This window comes from Capsicum annuum, chromosome 6 (assembly GCF_002878395.1).
Source record: "Capsicum annuum cultivar UCD-10X-F1 chromosome 6, UCD10Xv1.1, whole genome shotgun sequence".
Taxonomy (NCBI): domain Eukaryota; kingdom Viridiplantae; phylum Streptophyta; class Magnoliopsida; order Solanales; family Solanaceae; genus Capsicum; species Capsicum annuum.
The window spans coordinates 149,634,976-149,654,033 of NC_061116.1; the positions used below are offsets into that span (position 1 = coordinate 149,634,976).

The window sequence follows — 19,058 nt, forward strand, 5'->3', positions numbered from 1 at the left end:
TGGTTTTTTATAGTTTTATGAGAAATTTAGATGTATATTAAGTCTTCAAATAACTCCCATCTATCAGACGAATCAAACATTCCTTACCGATTGAATTCTTGGGAAGGATATTACTATAGTCAACTTCAAATGATCATATCTCTCGTTATACTATGAATTATTGAGCTCATGACCTACCAACGGATAGATAATTGAATTATATTTTCAACGATATTAATTTTACCCAAATCTGATATTGTAGCAAAAAGTTATATCCATTTTACTCTGACATGTCCGCCTAGCAAATGAGTGACGACATGAGTTGAAGACTTATCACAAGTCTGACGGCTGATCAGCCCATGTCGTCAGGCTCAGATAGAAACCCAAAAATTCCAGCTCCCAGGTGATGACCTGGGCTGACGAGCTATCACAGATCTGATGGCTTATCAGCCTTGGTCGTCAGCTGATAATTTCATCAACTAGGAAGTGATTTCGTAGGGGTATTTTGGTCTTTTTCCCTCACTCTAAACACGGTATTAAAGCCCTGAGAAGGATATTATCCCATTATTTTCTCATTCTCCTCAAGAACAAGAACATTCTCTCCCAAAGGGGTTAAACCCTAGTCAAGAAAAATCAAGAACAAGCCTAAGGATTTCTTCAAAAACCTTCAAGAAACATTAGATCTCTTTCAAGATCAAGCTTTAAGGTATGCGTAGTGTTCATCCATGGAGCTCAAGAATCAAGTTTTGAATAATAAATTGTGACTTATCTTGTTGTGGTATGATTATGTTCATGTTGATGGTTGTTAGTTGGGTTTCAAGATGTTATCTTAATGTATTTCATTAAGTTTGTGAGCATGTTAAATTGAAATCCATGAGTTTGGGTGACTTGAGATTGTTAAATTGATAAGTATACCTATGCTCAAAGTTATGCATGTTAGGTGTTTGATAAAATGCCTAGAATGATAAAAATCATGTTTTCATGACTCAATAGTACCTAAAGGACAAGTCCATGCTACCCCTTATGATTCAACATGAATTCCATGCTATTGTTGTGTCGTTGTTGCTATGATATGAAATATTCATGATATTGGAGTTATGCAAGTATGTACATGTTATATGCATTCCCTACCATGTATAAGACGTTGAGGACTATGTGTAGTATGGAATCCCTTACTTATGGTATTTTGAATTATGAATATTGGTCATATGTTCAAGAAGAACAAAGTCATATTTTGTCAGTTTCCTTCCATCGAGTCCTGGAGGTACTTGTACTCGACAATTTAGTTGTGTGCCTAGAGCCATGTTATGTTTCACGAAACTCTCAGTCAAGCCATGATCCATAGAACTCAGTCAACCAAGTGACTCAGGAAATCTCAAAAATCTTAGTAGTTCAGTAATCTCAGTTATTTCAGTATTCTAAGTAAAATCTCAATAACTACAGTACTCTCAGTCAGTCCTCAAACATCAGTATATTTTGTCAGTCAACGAAACTCAGTAAACTCAGTTTAGCTCTGCTAAACAATACCATTAGTATCAGTTCAACTAATCAGTTCAGGTTAGCTAATCAGTTCAGTTCAGTTAATCAATTCAGCTCAATTAATCAGTTCAGTGTCTTTCAGATGGAAGTAGGATTTAGCACCGAGCGAGCTTAGGGATGGGGACTCACCCGCTAGATAGGACTGAGATCCCTAGAAGCAATCCCTAAGTTCCAGAACTATGTAGCCAGTGTAGGTATGAGATGTCACCCGTTAGATAGGACTGACATACTCAGGGATCACCCGTTAGTACATTTAAATGTATAGGACTGATCCCAGGGGTCAACCGTCAGATTAGGACTGACTTCACAGTAGTTGTCTTTACCAGTGGCGCAGTACTAACACCCTTCCAACTGGAATTACAGGTTGGACCCCAGACTAGCTAGAAAGGGGCATATCGGTTAGATGAATACTTCCCGCAGTTTCAGTTACAGATTCAGGACTATCAGATATAGTTAACTCTGCTCAGTAGTACAGATTCAGGACTGTCAAATACAGTCAACTCATCTTAGTAGTACAGATTCAGGACTGTCAGATACAGTCAACTCAACTCAGTAGTACAGATTCAGGACAGTCAGATACAGTCAACTCAGCTCAGTAGTACAGATTCAGGACAGTCATATACAGTCAACTCAGCTCAATAATACAGATTCAGGACTGTCAGATACAGTCAACTCAGCTCAGTAGTACAGATTCAAGACTATCAAATATAGTCAACTCAGCTCAGTAGTACAAATTTAGTACTGTCAGATACAGTCAATCCTTATCATTATCAGTAAACCTCGGGATCATCCATTAGACAGGACTGATCTCAACTATGGTCAATCAGTATCAGTAATATCAAATTCAGAGATCACCCGCTAGGTAGGACTAATCTTAGACTAAGTCAAGTCATCTTTATTATTAGTATACTTAGGCATCACCCGCTAGATAGGACTGATCTTAGATTCAGTTACTCTATACAGAATGGAACTCAGTTAGTTCAATCAGAATTTAGACTGTCAGATACAGTTGCTCAGTAATAGTATCAGTTATCATAACTCAATCATCATGTTTTCACGAACCCAGTCATTCAGTATCTCAGTATCAGTAAACTTATGTTGTCAAAATTCAGACTCAGTAGTCAGTATCACCACGAGTTCAGCTACAGTTACTTATGCATGTATGTATTCTCATGTTCATATAAGTCAGCATTATTCATACATATAAATCCCTTTGCATTTAACCTACCTCACTCATATACTCAGTACATTCAGTCGTACTGACGCATTTGCGCTATGGTGTTTTACTTTATGCCATAGGTTCGGAAGCACGAGGTCCAGACCGTCAGTAGCATTTCAGATTCCAACAGCAGTAGATTAGCAGTGAGTCTTCATCATGCGAGGATGATATGATTTCTTATTATTATTTACTATTTTAGTTCAGTATCAGTAGATGGAGTTAGTTGGAGACATGTTCCTTCAACTCCTTATTCAGTTCAGTTAGAGGCTTTCAGACTAGATGTCAGATTAGATATTCAGACTTCATTATTTTCAGTATGTATGTTTCATTTTGTTATTATGATACCATATTTTTTAGACGTTGATTTTTTAGATTATGTTCAGTATTGAACCTTATGGCCTTTCAATTGATATTTCCATATTTATATACATATATTATGCAGTATACAGGTACAGATATCAGTTATGGGTTAGCTTGTGGTCCTTCGGGGTCATGAGCACCGTGTAACGTTCCAATTCTAGAAAATTGGGGCATTACAATGACATATACATAACTCTATAATATATATGTGTACTGAAATAAATAATCCATATGTGTTTGTTTCACCACATACACACAAAAAATTTAAAGTATATGGGCTCATATACATAATAATATTATTTATATGGGATGAAGTAAAATAAATCTCGAACGATTATCTCCAAACATATACATAGCTGCAATATGTATCATGGTTAAAATAATAATATTGATGCTTTGTAGTTATATATGTTTTCTAGTCATATATATATATATATATATATATATATACACACACACAAAAATTAAGCAAAATAAACAGAATCAGATACCAAACACTCCACCTTAGGAAGGCAGGATCGTGATTTTTTTTTCTTTCTTAAAGATTCACCAACGACCTTTTTTAAACTTCTACCATGAACTTTTCTCAACTTCTTCATCTTAACGGGGTCGTCACGGTGTTTTCTTCAAGATGAATTTTTTCAAAATCTTATCTTTATCAAAATTGATGATTGATACAACGAAGAAGGACGGGAAAAAGATGAAATTGATAAAAGTATAGGGTGTAAAGAATGAAGATCTTTAGTAATATTAGAAACTCTAGTTATCTTTCAAGGATTTTGGTCTACACGTATAAAAATTGGTGTTAACAATATTGTGTTTTCTAGTATAATTGGAAGGAAAGGACTACCCTACTGCAAACGAATGGTAAGAGGAAAGAGAAAGTAGGTAATAGAGATATATTAGAAAATAAATACCAATTCAAAATGATATATTAGGTGGATTGTTACTTAATTATCCTCTCTCTGAAATTCCTTCATCGTAGGCACTTTGTAAGACAAAAAAGTTATAAATGAGGAGGTAGAGTTATGTGTATAAATTATAGAGAGAAAAATAGTAAAAATGAGATATTTGTAATTAGTTTTGAGATTTAGGACATCACGTAATAATATAAAGTAGAGTTGTAGTTTTAAGTAATTTTCTCATCAAATAATGAAATATATTTTTTAAAAAGTAAGATGTTAATTCCATTGTTAGTAATATGTGTAGATGAAGATAATATTCTTTCCGTTCTAATTTATGTGATACCTTTCAAATTTATGATTTAATCATGTTTTTATTTCATTATAATTTTTATATATCTTTTAAATATTTTAAATTATCAATTACTGTAACTTATCATATTTTTATATTGTCAATTATGTAGATGTTATTTCAAAATTTAATATCTAAATTTTAAATGAAAATTAAATTATTTGACTTACGAAATTCAAATTACCTTCAAGTTAAAATTAAATTGTTTGACTCTCAAAATTTAATTGTATCACATAAATTTACACAATGAAACTAATATAAAATAGTAAAGAGTGAAATTGAGAAATAAGGGCTGCACGTGTACGACAATATGGGGTTGCAGGTGCAGGTAGAAGATCATGAAATGACAAAAATACCCCTCAATTAGCAAATAAATTTCGAGAATGCACACACGTTGACCATTTGTGTTGCGCGCGCGCTTCTCTCCCCTTCTCTCTTATTACTAAGTAATAAAATACTTTCTTCATTTTAAATTTTCTAATTTGATTTTTTATTTACTTATCTTTTTTCATTAATCAAGAAGACATAAAAAACTTTTGCCATGTTTTTCTCTTTGCATTAATTATTTTTTCTTTAAACTAAAATGTAAACATCATTTATTAGGGGTACTATGATAAACTAGTCATATTATTAATTATTTTTCTTAATCAATGTATCATCTCAATTTAAAACGATTAATTTGAGACGAAGAGAGTAAAATATAACAAAACATAAAGTAGATTTTATTTTTTCTACTTTTTCTGATTGTTTAATCTTTTTTTCGTTCTTTTGAATACTTGTAATGATCCATTATAATTAGATAACTAATTTAATACGCATTAACTATATCCATCGTATACAAGCTAAATATTTTTATATACTTACAACAAAAAACTTTGTATGCAAGGTAAATGTTTTAATGTACTTGCAACATCCATTATAAGGTGAAGCTTAACAAATAAATTATTGGACCAAAACACTTAAAAACTTAAAAATTATTTGTGGTTGATCACAAACATCAGACCAACATTTGTGGTTGAACAAGTTTCCCACTACCCCTCAGATTAAGAAAATCAATATTTTTTTGAAACTGCAATAGACTATTAAACAATTCCTTCTAGAGCAAATATAGGAGTTTGACTGTGTCCCAAACTCGTAAAAAAACAGTCACGAACATGCGCTAGCAAACCAACAATTAAGTAAAAATTGCTTCACTTTTAAGAGAAGTTACATTAAACAACTACGGCTAAGCTTAGACCCGATCTACCATCTCTGTCCTGCCCTGTTTAATTTCCGAAGATAGAAATTTTTTAAACCAGTCTCACCCCATTTAGCCTTTGACCTGCCTCGATTGTCATCCCTACCTACAAAGCACCAAACAAGAACTGGTTAAGGGAATTTATAAATTTATTATATATCAGGAGAAACAAAATTCTAGAAAAAGGAAGAGGGAGAATTGCAAATATTGGATTTACCGCTATGATATTGACATAGAAAGTATATAAAATCAATTAATTTAGAAGAAAGGGCAACTACAAGAAGTCAATTGAATTCCAATTTTCTGATTACTGTTGTCAACGTCAGTGTTTTCCTGAAACTACACGCAGCAAAAGAATACAAAATGTTACGTATCATCGCAAAAGCAGATTTTACACCAATCAAATTTAATCTTTTTATCTCATTAATAATACTACCATAACAATAAATATATGCTTTACAATCCTGGTCCTGGCTTCTTTTTTATCTTCAAATTTAAAATTTTAGCTTTTGGACCCACAAGTCAACCCTAGCAGAGCTACGGGCGCACAATTTGACGTCATTAGTAACGGCCTAACTCATTGCCGTTACATTGTTTTTTCGTGTGCCGTAAATATGGAAAGAGTCTCCAATGATTGTCCCACTCCGTCTTCATTCGAGTAGTAAATTAGTTTGACTAGTAGAGAAAATAAGAAAACCTTTTTGAATTTAAGCGTTTGGCCTCAGATTTAATTTTTTTTTTTTTTTTATTTAAAATTTATGAAGTTGAAGTTAAAGATGAGTATATATTTTGCATAAAGAGGAGAGAGTACTTAACATGTTAAAAACATTAATCAAAATATAATTCAACTCCAAGTCCGACCCAAAAATTTTATAATCATACAATGTTTAAAATAAAGTGAAGAATTATTCCGGGGCAACATAAATAGTTCCCATGGTCACACGGCTATAATATTATTTTAAAAAAGAAAGATATGAGTAACGTACCAAAATCCTCTTTGAACCTTGTTTTTAAACAAACTGAGTAATATGTTGAAATTAGAGTCACCAAATATAGAAAGCACGAAAACAAAAAGAGAGATTCTTTTTAAAATAAATTAAAAAGAAAAATAAGATACGTGAATTGATGCTTTTTGTCGCTGATAAAAAATGAACCTAATCTTCTACATCCTTATTCCGTCGACAAAAACCAAATGATGAGCGGTGAATTTGATAATTAAACTCGATTGATGCGCATATTTTGCCTGTTTATAGTTTCGGGATTTGGAAACTAGTAAGATTCATCATTTTCAAACCCAATGACGTAAAGACGCTAGACGGGTAAAGCCCCTAAATCATAAGATAACGCCTCTCCAGATCATACTAGTGCGCAATGAACCCATGCGAAAGGTTTAGTTATGTGAGAGATTCCGATGATACTGAACTATACATACATATCCTCCAATTAAAATTCTAAATTGTCTAAATAACAATGGTTTCAAAGGCTGATTCGAATTTTGGAACATGGGCGTAATGATTGTATTTGCAACAGTAGACTGGAGCTCCATAACTTCTGCCTAACGAACATGGGAAAGAAGCAATGAGAGATCTCACCTATTTGACTGATGATCCAACAAACCATAATGGTATGTTGTTACCAGCAACCAGTTCTGCAGGAACAACAGTTAACGTGCTAATATAATAGCAGGAAAGTTTGGACGAATGACATTTTATATTTCAAGGGAATTCTGGTACTTAAAACTTTTGGTTCTCATCTTTTTAAGGTAACAAAGTACTCATATTACCATTTGTCCACATCTTTTTGCTGTTTGGCTTTACGCTGAGATAAAAGTTAAAATTAGTATGTGTCGACTCCTTTTTGCCTATCCCAAACTTGTTTTACATGGGTTACTGAAGCAAAACTACGTTATAGTCATCCTCGCCCATGGAAAAGCCAAACATCCTACAAAGGGAACTGAATCTGGAGAACAGAAAATTACTTGAGAACCTGCCTAGTTTCTCTAGCCTATCCCGCTTTAATAATGATTTTATTTGCCGCACTCCCATCACATTGTCGAAGTGGTGCATCAACAATAGTTTTTGAATACAGTGTGGTTTTCTTTTGGGGAAGTAAGCACAAGAGCTACTAATTTGAGAGACCATTAAGCGATTCGAATCTGATCCGTTATCGACTTGGAAGATAACATTTTTATGTCCCTTGGCAGGTTTCAAACTAACTGCAGAGCCAATAAGCTTTATCAATTTATTCATGGAGTCGTACAAAATGCATCCCATTTAGTTTATAGCAAGGTTTTAAGGTAGGTAAACAGAACTTAAACTTGCTGTTGTCTAGATAGAGAGATTCCTATTTACTGAACAAGTATATCTGTATTTGGATAGTTCTCTTGCGTAGAGTTTTGGACATTTGTAATGAGTTTGTATCTCATATATCTTAGTATATTCCTAAAATATATATTGAAGAGCAAGCATATTTAATAATGCAGGAATATATGTTCTAGGATTCAGTAGATTTATAGTTCCACAACATCAATTTACAACTCAAGTTAGCAATGGTAAGCGTTTGTTATTTGAATTATACTCACAGCAAATATAAATTAAATAAACTACAGTCAAAATACTGAAGCACATCCAAAGAAAGCAAGCTACTATATCATATGAGTATAAACCAGCAATCCTAACTAAAGCATATGAAAAATATGATACCAAAGTAAAAGTAGAAACAAATATATGGTGAAGAAGTATTTGAATATGAGAAATTGGGATAATCACACAGGCAAAAACAAAGAATGCTCACACTAAACCAATAAGACTGGCAGCATGTAACACAAAACACTATGTTAGTTTGGAGTGCATAAAGGCGAAGCTCTAAAAATGATATTCTTTTAAACGTGGCAAACACAATCAATGGATACTCGTTTTGCTTTTCAGTCCAAAGTCAATAGATAAAAATGTTCATGTTGAGAAAAAGCGACTGGCTCACAAAAAGAAGTATGTAGCAGGAATGGAGTGGATCAATACTGAGGTTCACCTGATCTACAGAGCATGAAGGCTTAGAGATACAGTAAGTCCAGAATACAACTGCTGCTACACCACTAAACCTCACAACCTAAAACTTCTGGTGCAAACCATACATGGTAGCTACATGGACCCCCATCAATTTTCACCACTGAAAAACCAATTGAATATGGAGTCTTGTTGTAATGTCAATAAATCATTTTGACTAATTACTCCTATTAATATATAGCTATATGGACAAAGAAAGTTGACTCCGGACAATTTCTCACAAGACTACAGAAAAAATGTCCAATAATAACCACTTTCACAAGCAAACTTTTCACAATATTTCTGCAACCACTAAAGCTTTTATTGCAAAACTTCTCATTGATGGCAAACTTTACACCCAAACCATCATCAAGAGTCTATTTACACTTATCACCTCCAGGCCTACAGATACTGAAGATCTACACTTCCAAAAAGAATTACTAGCTAGAATGTTGGTCCTCTCTCTTCTTCTTGGATGGACAGTGGCAGTTTTTTTTTTTCAGAAAAAAAAAGTGGATAAAAGAGATGGATTTGACACCGAAACCACATAATTAGTTAGAAAGAAGGGAGAGCACATTAAGCACAAAAATAGCTCGAAAGGGAAAATCTTAAAAAGCAATCCATAAATAGAGTTGAACAGTTACCTAGCTCAAGGAGATCCTCTCAATGATTGTCTGACCCTTGCCCATTTTGACTACTTGGCTTCTGGTTGTGTATCTTAGAGAGGAGATTAGCTGCGAATAACAGTGTTGCCTGGTAGCGTTCATTCTTTTCAGCCTCTGATTCTGATCCCTCCTGTGCTGACCCACCATAAAGCGCAGATTGCAACTGCTGCATTTGAGTTGCAAGCCCCGTCCCAGAGGCAACAGGCATGCCCTCCTGTGACTGGGAAACATTAGCACCATGAGTCTGGTTAGGCAATGATGCAGGATTTGTTTGTTGTTGAGGAACATATGAACCATAATGTCCCAAGACATCTGTGCCATGAGCTATCCCAGAACCACTTGCAACATCTTGATGGCTTCCAAGCTGAAGATGCCGATCAACATGGGGTTGGGCTGAGAGCTGTGCACCTTGAGAAATGATGGTCGAGGTCAACGCCTGAGGAGGACCGCTTTGTGCTTGCAGGTTGAGGTTATGCTCTTGCATTTGGCTAAAACTAGTGGCCCCTTGAGAAAAATGGTTAGACACATTCAAGGCTTGTGGATGAGCTTGGAGCTGTGATAAAACCTGTGTTTGGCTGTTAAATTGGCTGCCAAACTGAGCCATCTGATCGGCAGCTTGACCAGGAGCTTGTTGTTCATATCTCCAAGACTGTTGCTGCACTTTACCAGGTGCAACAGCGACATCCAATGCAGGCATGCCAGCAGAAGCTCCTGCAGGCATGGTTGTTCCTTCCACGCTGGGTAACTGGTTAGCTGGTAGCATCTTTGCCAGGGTTGCAATAAGTTCAGGTGATAAAGAAACCCCTGCTTGGGTGGGTATGGCAGTATTGCTTTGGTGTACAGGATTTGAGGGGTATGCTGCCGTATTACTTGGCTGCACAGGATTTGTGGGGTATGCAGCAGTTAGAGAAACATATTCTTTTGAAGGCAGCTTCACACCTTCTCGGGGAACTTGATTATAGTCCATCTGTGAAATCCTTCCCACAGATGGCATTGCATCATACACAGCCTGAGAGGATGTTATCCGTGATGCATCAACATACTGAGGTTGATTGGAATCTGGTGGCAAGGATGTATCACTAGGTATATGATGTGCTAACTTTAAAACCACCCCATAAAGACGTTTTGGACCAACAACCTTCAGAACCTTTGTAAGGAAGTCAGAAGGTGGCACCAAGAACAAGGTGGTTCCATCAGCAAATTTTGCAACCCCAGCACGATCTTTGGAACCCAGGTACCTCAGGAACTCTGTATATGAAGCAAAATCCTTTTCACTATCAGGCAAGAAGTAAACAATTTGGAACCCGACAGCATCTGCATAGTGTTTAGTTAACATGTCCAATCCTGTTCTGGCTGAACAATTGATTACGTCAGGGCTGCAGAAAGGAATATGTCAGCAATTGACTCTAGCTTATTATTTATATTTGTGGCAGCATTTCAGTTGCACATTAATTGAAAGAAATAAGGTGCATGCAACTAAATGAAGAAAAAAACAATAAGAGTAATATACATTAGTTCCAAATTAGCTGAACCAAGACCCATAAATCTAAAATTTAAGAACGCAAATAATGGAACTTCAAGTAGCCAAAGAAAGATCAAACAACTGCCTGTGCTAACACCCTTTCTTGACAGAATTTAGAAATGCGTTTCATAATAAATTTTGTGAAGAATTCCCAACCCCGACCCACCACCCGGGCCCCTGAAGGTTAGAAAAATTGTAGAGACCACCAGTTGAAAAAAAGAAAAGAACTGGAAAGATGATAACTGACTGACATCAACAAGCTGAGAAATCTGTTAAATATAGAGGCAATTGAAAAAACTGATATCTCCTTCAAGAAGCAGCAGCAAGGGAAATACAAACTATACTTACATCGCACATTCTATAGTTTCCCCAATAGGGACACAGCGCGCGTGGCACACAGATGTTCCACCCTTGGCGATAACGCCACGCCATATATAGTCATTGCCAGCTTGGAGCTGCTGTCCAGGAGAAATTCTTATATCCAGAGGACTAACACTGTTATTTGCTTGACTGACTGTAACAGGACCTGAAGGAACATTGTTAGCAAATGGACCCAAACCATATTGTTCATCCACCACAGGAACTCGATCGCATGTTCTTTTATGAGGATAGGAACTATCATATGAGCCATCAATCCTCGATCTTTTAGTTTCCCTTTGAAGTTGGCTAGATTGATCATATACATCCCAGCCAGCTATGGCAGATCTGCTAGGTGGTTTCTGCTCAGCTGAAGGAGAAGAAAGCACCCCTGGTGTTGGAGATGCCTGCTTCCAGTTTGGACCCCCCATCACATTATGTGGACTTGTATCTCGCAATTTACTGGGCACTGGCAACTCAGTAAATTCTGGGACTGAAATACCATCAAACCTGCCTTGCATACCAGAAGGCCTAGTTGGGATGTCAGGACCAGGAATACCATAAGGTGGCAAACGTGCAGGTACACTAGAGGCCAACATAGGGCGATTATGGCCAAACATGCCCATTTGTGCTGGTTGGAATGGATTTTCATTGGGATAAGGGTCAGTTTTTGAGCCTATACTTGAAGGGTGATACTCCAAGAAATCTCTGCCGGGTGCAGGACCACTGCTGGAATATTCAATTGTGATTCTCGGATCATTGAAAAGCTTGCCCTGCAAGCCCTCTTTAGCACGCTGGGCTTCCTCCACACTTCTAAACTCAACCAACGAGAAATTCCTATCATAAAATGTTTTTATTCCATTAATCTCACCAAACAAAATCATGGCGTTGTGTAGCATGTCTTCATCAACATGGACAGAGGGAGGATAACTTATGCACAATACTTTACTAGGTTGTCCATCTACTCTTTGTCCCACTGGCAACTGCAAAAGAAGAAGATAGAATGAACATTAGGACTAACAAACATGCATATTTCATTTGAACTGTACAACCATGTTAACAACCTAAATTTCCTTCCCTTTTTTGGAAATGAACATTAGGACTAACAAACATGCATATTTCATTCGAACTGTAGATCCATGTTAACAACCTAAATTTCCTTCCCTTTTTTGGATATGGTAAGGTAATTTTATCAATAAAGGTACCAAACAGTACAAATCAGGGACAGATGACAATCCAATGCAACAAAAGACTCGAACATATCCAGAGTTTCTAGACTCAAACAACTTCTAAGAGAACATTTGGAAATCTTTCAAAGACAACGGAGCATTACATGTTGCCTTCTGAAACCAGCCTGCATAGGATCAGAGTAGTTCCTTACAAAATCTTGAGGCATATGCCGAGTGTCAGGATGGCCAATGCTCCTATTGGGATACAGTCCGTCCCTCATTTCCCTGAACTCTGGTCCTTGCTCCTGAAAGATTTAAGATAGTATCATATTCATGGAGACAAGACACGCAACATAAATATCCACAATTCAACAAGAACATTACAGTGTGAACAGAAAAGTTGTGCTAGCAAGAAACTTTCATTTAATCAAGTACGCTTTAATCCAAACTATTTGGTTCCAGCAATATGAGTCTTTTACATCCTTTTTTTTCAACTTATAAATCCTTTTGAATCTATTCAAGAACGCATTCTATGTAGTCAAGCCCCATAGAACTCGGTATTCTTAAACTTCATCATAATCAGATTATTCTAAGCTGGTAGACAAACTACCATGATCCTCCTCTTTTATTCAGACTCTGGACCTACTATGATTTGCTAAGCTTACATGCACAGAGTTTAACAAACCTTGGCTTCACCAAACACTAATAATATACTTTCCTCTTCAAGTCAGACTCTGATTCTTACGACTTACAGATTACATTCTATATGCCTTATGCCAGCAAGATGACTGCTCCGCAAAAGAAATTCCGTATAGACACCAAAGCTAAAACCAATATTCTTAAGGTTGGCATGCATCTACTTCCATATCATAACACATTTCCTCTACAAAATGTATCACTCCAGAGAATGAATCAAATCTCTATAGTAAGAGTAAACCTTGCTGTAGAGAAAACAACTTACTCTTCTTGTAGGTTGTGACCTGAGATAATCCACACGAATCTGTTCACCACCGAATTTTTTCCCATTCATGTTCTTCAGCGCTTCTGATGCGTCTTCCAATCTAGCAAAATCAATGTATGCGGTGTTGCGATCCCTGATGAACTTATATTCTTGAATTTTACCAAATCCCTTGAATTGATCTTCCAATTCTTCTTTTGACACAGACTTGCTAATCCCAGCTACCCACAAACTTTTGCATGGCTTTGCCTGTAAACCAGACGGCATAACTGTTGTTAGACTAACTGCCTGACACTGTACAATAGACAATAACCACAGCAGAACAAGTTACAGACAAGGAACCTAACGTATGCAAGAAGAATCATGCCAGGCAAATAAATCAGCACTTTGACTACTATTACAGTCATACTGTATTCAGTCATCAAGTGATAAGAGTTAAGTTACCCATAGACTAAGGCAACCATCAGGCATAGTGTTATAGAAATTCCACATGCACACAAAACAACATAGTGCACATTTTACCATCAGTAAAGGAGAGAAAGGCATCAAGTACAAGGGAGCTTTCACAGCAATTTCCAAGTTAATTAAGCATTCACATAGTAGTTTGCAACTTTCATTAAGGGTCCCTTTCATTAATTAGCATATCCCAAACCAATTCCATGCTACATATACTGGCCAAAATCACAATCCCAACAAACAAATGAACTCAAGTTTATATGTATGGACGTGCCCTTTATCTATTACAAGTAAATATTGTTGCATCACATCTATCTATCTCTCTCTCTCTATATATATACATACACTAACCAATTAAATTAATAAGCAGATCACTTAAGGATGCCAAAGGGACCAGCTACCTCTGAAGTGGCATGCTTTTAGTATATCTGGACATTAGAAAATACACGAACATTCACACCACATTAGTTTAACAAGAAAAAGATTTAGCCTCCTCCGATAGATAAACATATCATTATTTTGAAGAGAGAGAGAGAGAGAGAGCGCTCTCTAGTCACAGGAATAAGAAGTTGAATTTTTGGTGCTAGGATGTTCATTTTTCCTATCTTCTTAGCAAGTATCAGCTCTTGGTAATAGTTCATGACCTCCTTCATACCCCCCTTTAAATAGTTCCAATTAGAATTTAAAAACTGGATCACCAAACACCCTCTACATCCAAACTTCATACCCATTTTAAGTCCCATAAGTATATACAGGGCGTCGCCGTATATGCATATATTTTCTTTTATCCCAAACATGTTGATAACTGAATAGAGTATCTTAACTTTGCTTCAACCATGTCTATTATTATACGAAGGACTGGTTCTCTTTTATTTCGAAGCAAGGATCTCCAATTAGGTTATAAAACAGGGTCATTTCCAGAAAATATAATTAAGTCTTAATCATACTTTGGGAACTGTAAGGGATCTCCAGAACTTCATTTCCAGGAATTCTTACCCAATAATTATTTTTCATGGAAGTTTACAAATAACGCCTAGATATCAACTGCACATTGTTCTCTCTTTGATTCTTTTCTTTTTTTTTTGGTGGGTTACGGGGACATGACATTTTTATTGCATTTTTTAGTGAAAATTGTCTGAACTGTACGGAACTTTCGGACATGAAGGCATTTCTTATGATGTTTGTCAATTTACAGAACTTTTAACAAGTAACCAATATTCGCTAGAAGAAAACTGTATAAAAATTATATGCAATTCCGTTGCCCATATGCCTAAACAACTGTTCAACTAAAATTAGCATTCATTGTACACAACTACACCTCCCAACGTTGATTAAAATTTTGAACATTCGAGGAAGGACTTGGACTTAAGTCCCCATCAGTTGGAAAGGAGATAAAAATCTATAACATGCAGTGAAAGTGGGTGAAACTCACATCGCAATGGTTATTGCTTTTGGTGGGTAGGAGCAAACAGGGATTAATTGGATGGCATCCAGTTTTAAACAACAACAGTGCCTATTTTTATTTGCAGAACGTGCTCGTGTTCTTGGATATTTGTAGCGCTCGGTACCGTTCAAGAAAAATGCTCTTCTAGAATTGATTTATTCTTTTTGGTTAACCATTGCCAAAACAATATTCGATGTAAGCCTAAAATCCGCACAAAGACTGGAAATTTGAGCACGTTTTGAAGTCTAAATTTCAACGTGCTTAAGCTTTGAAAATCTGAAAAAGGGGCAACTTAATATTTGAAGAAGACCTTTTTGTACTATTTTTCATATCTCAGATCTCAATTAACACCTTTAACCAGTGCAGCCACTTCTTCAAATCACAAGAAAAGTTAATTGCCTTGTCCATTGAGTCGATTGTGTTCAATTAACAAGTACAATATACCAATCACATTCGTATCTGATTATTATTCCTCTTCAACAAATAGATCTGCCAATCGGTTGGAAAGGAATTAATACCAGAAGCATAGATCTTGCAAAGGAATCGAGACGCATAGATCTTGCAAAGGAATCGAATTCCAGACGCATAAAAATTGCAAGATTTTAATGTAAAAATTTATGGAAACGATAATTATACATTGGTTCACTTTGTTCATTGCATTCGATCCAAATCGCGGCACAATTCTCCATCTGTTTATTCTTTTATTTACTATCTAAAAAAGAAATTAATTTTATCTCTTTTTTTTCTATTTTCTACAAATCTACTAATTATCTCGCAGATCTCGTTTGCTTGGTATTTTTATATTTTGCTTTGATTTTGATAAGATTATCTTTTTATTTTTTTCAGGTATTTTGCTTTGATTTTGAGTACATAAAAAACAGAGTGTTGACAATTTACTAACAATAATCAACAAATAATTGATGAAGAAACAACAGAAATCCATATTTTTTCTTTCCAACTAATTTCATCTATATTTTTTTTTCTATTTTATATATTATCTAGCAGATTTCGTTTGTCTGGTTTTTTAATGCTTTCTTTCGATTTTGAGTGTGCTGAAAAAGGCAAGTTCTTCCTCTAGATGATTGGATTGGAAAACACACCAATTGACAATTTCACTAACAATAATCAACAAACAATTAACGAATAAAGAACAACAACAACAAAAATCGATCCGAATCAAACAACGAAGAAACAGAAAAACAAAAACACAAACCGGCTTAGCGTATTCGATCCTAAGTGCATTGCCATGAAAGAAGGATCCTTGTAGTGCATCTTTAGCCTCCTTAGAATCATTGATGTTTTTGAAATACAGAAAACCGAATCCGCGAGAGGAATATGAGGTTACGCTATCAAGCGGGCCGTACTTCTGGAACAAAGAAGTTAGATCGGCATCGGTAACGTCAGGGGCTAAATTACCAACCCATAGATTGTTCGACGGCGTTTCTCCTGGCGGCGCCATAATTCAAACCCTAGAAAATTACTAATCAAACACGAAAAGCGAAACCAAGAAAAAGAACTATTAAATCGAGGAGATAAATTGATGATTGCGAATTTGTAAATGGGCGTTTAGTACAATTACGAGAAGGAGAAAATGAGGCGGCGAATGGAAAGAGGATTGGAAGAATTGGAGAGGTCGATGTAAATCCAAAAGTTATAGGTGTGGTCACATGAGCTTCGGTTGTATGCATACAACAACCCTAATGTATTCCAACCTAATGGGTCCTCGGAGGTAGAGCACATGCACATCATGCCACTATTTTAAATAAAATAGAAAGGTTATTTTTGATAGAGGTTATTTTCAATAGATCCTCAGCTTAGAATTAATAATAGTATAATAAATATAAAAAATAAATGGATACAAACTAGTATAGTACATAAAATAAACTAATATTATAACAAATATAAAAGATAAGTGCATAATAAATTAGTATGGGATGAAAAAAAGTCAACACCAGTAATCCAACAACTACAGCCTAATACTACGAACCAGAAATTTCAGATCCAAAGAAGCACTCCTCTATTACTATTGCCGCACTCCCACCCCTAACCCCTAATTCGCGTCCTCCACACCTTCCTATCAAGGGACATATTCTCTGTAAGCTGTAATTGCTATATATCATGCCTGATCATGTCCCTCCAATATTTCTTTGGTTTATCTCTAGCCCGCCTAAAATCGTCCCAAATTACCCATTTTAAATTGAGATGACACATTAAATAAAAAAATAATTAATAACATGGCTAGTTTACCATAGTGTCCCTATTAAATGATGTTTATATTTTAATCTGAAGAAAAAATAATTAATGCAAAATATAAAACATAAAAAAAAAATTATCTTTTCTTGATTAATAAAAAAAAATTATGAAAAATGGAAAATTAAATTAAAAAATTTGGGACGGAGGGAGTAATAATCTATCTACATTTGCATCTAAATTATAGGGTAGAATAAACATATTTCAAAAATTATAAAATCCTAAAATAATTGATAAGTAAAGAATATATGGTAAGATATTAAAAAAAAGTCATTTAATTATTTTATTTATTTATTATATGACGAAAAAAGTCAAAAACATCCTTCAAATATTGAAATTGATTCAAAAATATCATTTGTTAACCTATTGGGCTAGAAATATCCTTCAATTATTGAAAGAAAAATTGTAGAAAGTAACAATACTAAGACTATAATTACAATAAATAACAACACCTTTACAAACTTACATTTTATAACAAAATTATCATTTTTTTGTTCATTAACTACACAGGCGCTGTTTCACTCCACATACTTTACCTTTTCCTATTTTCATTCCATTATTTCACTTTTCTCCAATGTAACTTATCTTCTACTTTTTTTTTTTTCCTATTTTCCTCAAATTGTTGATAAATATTGTGCTCCATCAAATAAGATAAATTGATATTTACAGTGATTGCATGTTATCTCTTTCATATAATTTATATATTTTATATATTTTATATTATTTTATTCAACCATTGTTCTTTCTTCTTTTTTTTTTGGCCCGGGGGGAGGGGGGTGTTTGTGAATCTTTTTGTTGAAAGAGTGTGGAAGTCTGTTATAATGGCAGAACACACATATTATAGAAGTTCAAATAGAGGTATACCACCTCTGAATTTAGTTTCTAATAATCCACCATCATTTAGTCTTGATTTAATACAAGATGAAGATCTTAAACTGATTTCTACGCCTATTCAGTCAAAGAGAGAAATGAGCATAGAAGAGGAGATTGAAGCATTATAACAATCCAAAGAAGATTGCGGAAATTATGAAGCGAAAAGGATTGAGAAAACCTTCATCTTCAAAATTCAAAAAATGCAAAAATATGTGAAAAAAAAAGTCAAGCGAAATAGGAGAATCAAGTAAAATTATAAGTCCTATTGAACAAAATTCATTTGAATATGAATCTAAAGAAGAAAAAGTGATAAAGATATTTGTATTTTTATAGATTATGGGTCATCTGCAGGTATGTGTATTTTTTAATATACATATGATTATGCTTATATTTGTTTTTCAGTTGGTAACATATATATTTGTAATATTTTTTAATTATTTAAGATATGTAGTATGTATTTTGTGTTGTTCAGTTATATGTATATATATGGAGTTGTATTTTTTTTACTGTTAAGATATGAAATTGTATTTGTTACTATTAAGATATTTATTTGGTGCTAGTAAGATATGTAATTATTTTTATTACTGTTAAGATATGTATTTGTTACTGTTAAGACATTAGGACAGGAGTTGTACTTGTCACTGTAAAGATATGTATTTGATATGCATTTGTATTTGTTTGTTCAATATTACTATGATATGTATTTTGTAAACAAATATGAGTTTATTATGTATT

The 19,058-nt window shown here is 34.8% G+C and overlaps 1 protein-coding gene across 5 annotated transcripts; it reads right to left on the reverse strand.

Annotated features, from left to right (window-relative positions):
* Positions 1-5,310: 5,310 nt before the first annotated feature.
* LOC107873109 (flowering time control protein FPA) lies at positions 5,311-16,920 on the reverse strand. 5 transcript variants are annotated; one of them, XM_016719838.2, is made up of 6 exons: positions 16,414-16,920; positions 13,304-13,549; positions 12,555-12,647; positions 11,165-12,156; positions 9,274-10,670; positions 5,311-5,694 (listed from the first exon to the last, which is right to left on the reverse strand). In XM_016719838.2, exons 1-5 carry the CDS (start codon positions 16,657-16,659, stop codon positions 9,293-9,295), a joined length of 2,955 nt encoding a protein of 984 aa, XP_016575324.1. In that variant the 5' UTR covers positions 16,660-16,920; the 3' UTR covers positions 5,311-5,694; positions 9,274-9,292. The 5 variants fall into 5 exon arrangements, with proteins under 5 accessions (XP_016575324.1, XP_016575321.1, XP_047270869.1 ...); XM_016719835.2 differs by having other exon boundaries at positions 12,507-12,647; positions 16,414-16,885; XM_047414913.1 differs by lacking the exon at positions 5,311-5,694 and adding an exon at positions 6,922-7,143 and having other exon boundaries at positions 16,414-16,894.
* Between the last annotated feature and the right edge of the window lie 2,138 nt (positions 16,921-19,058).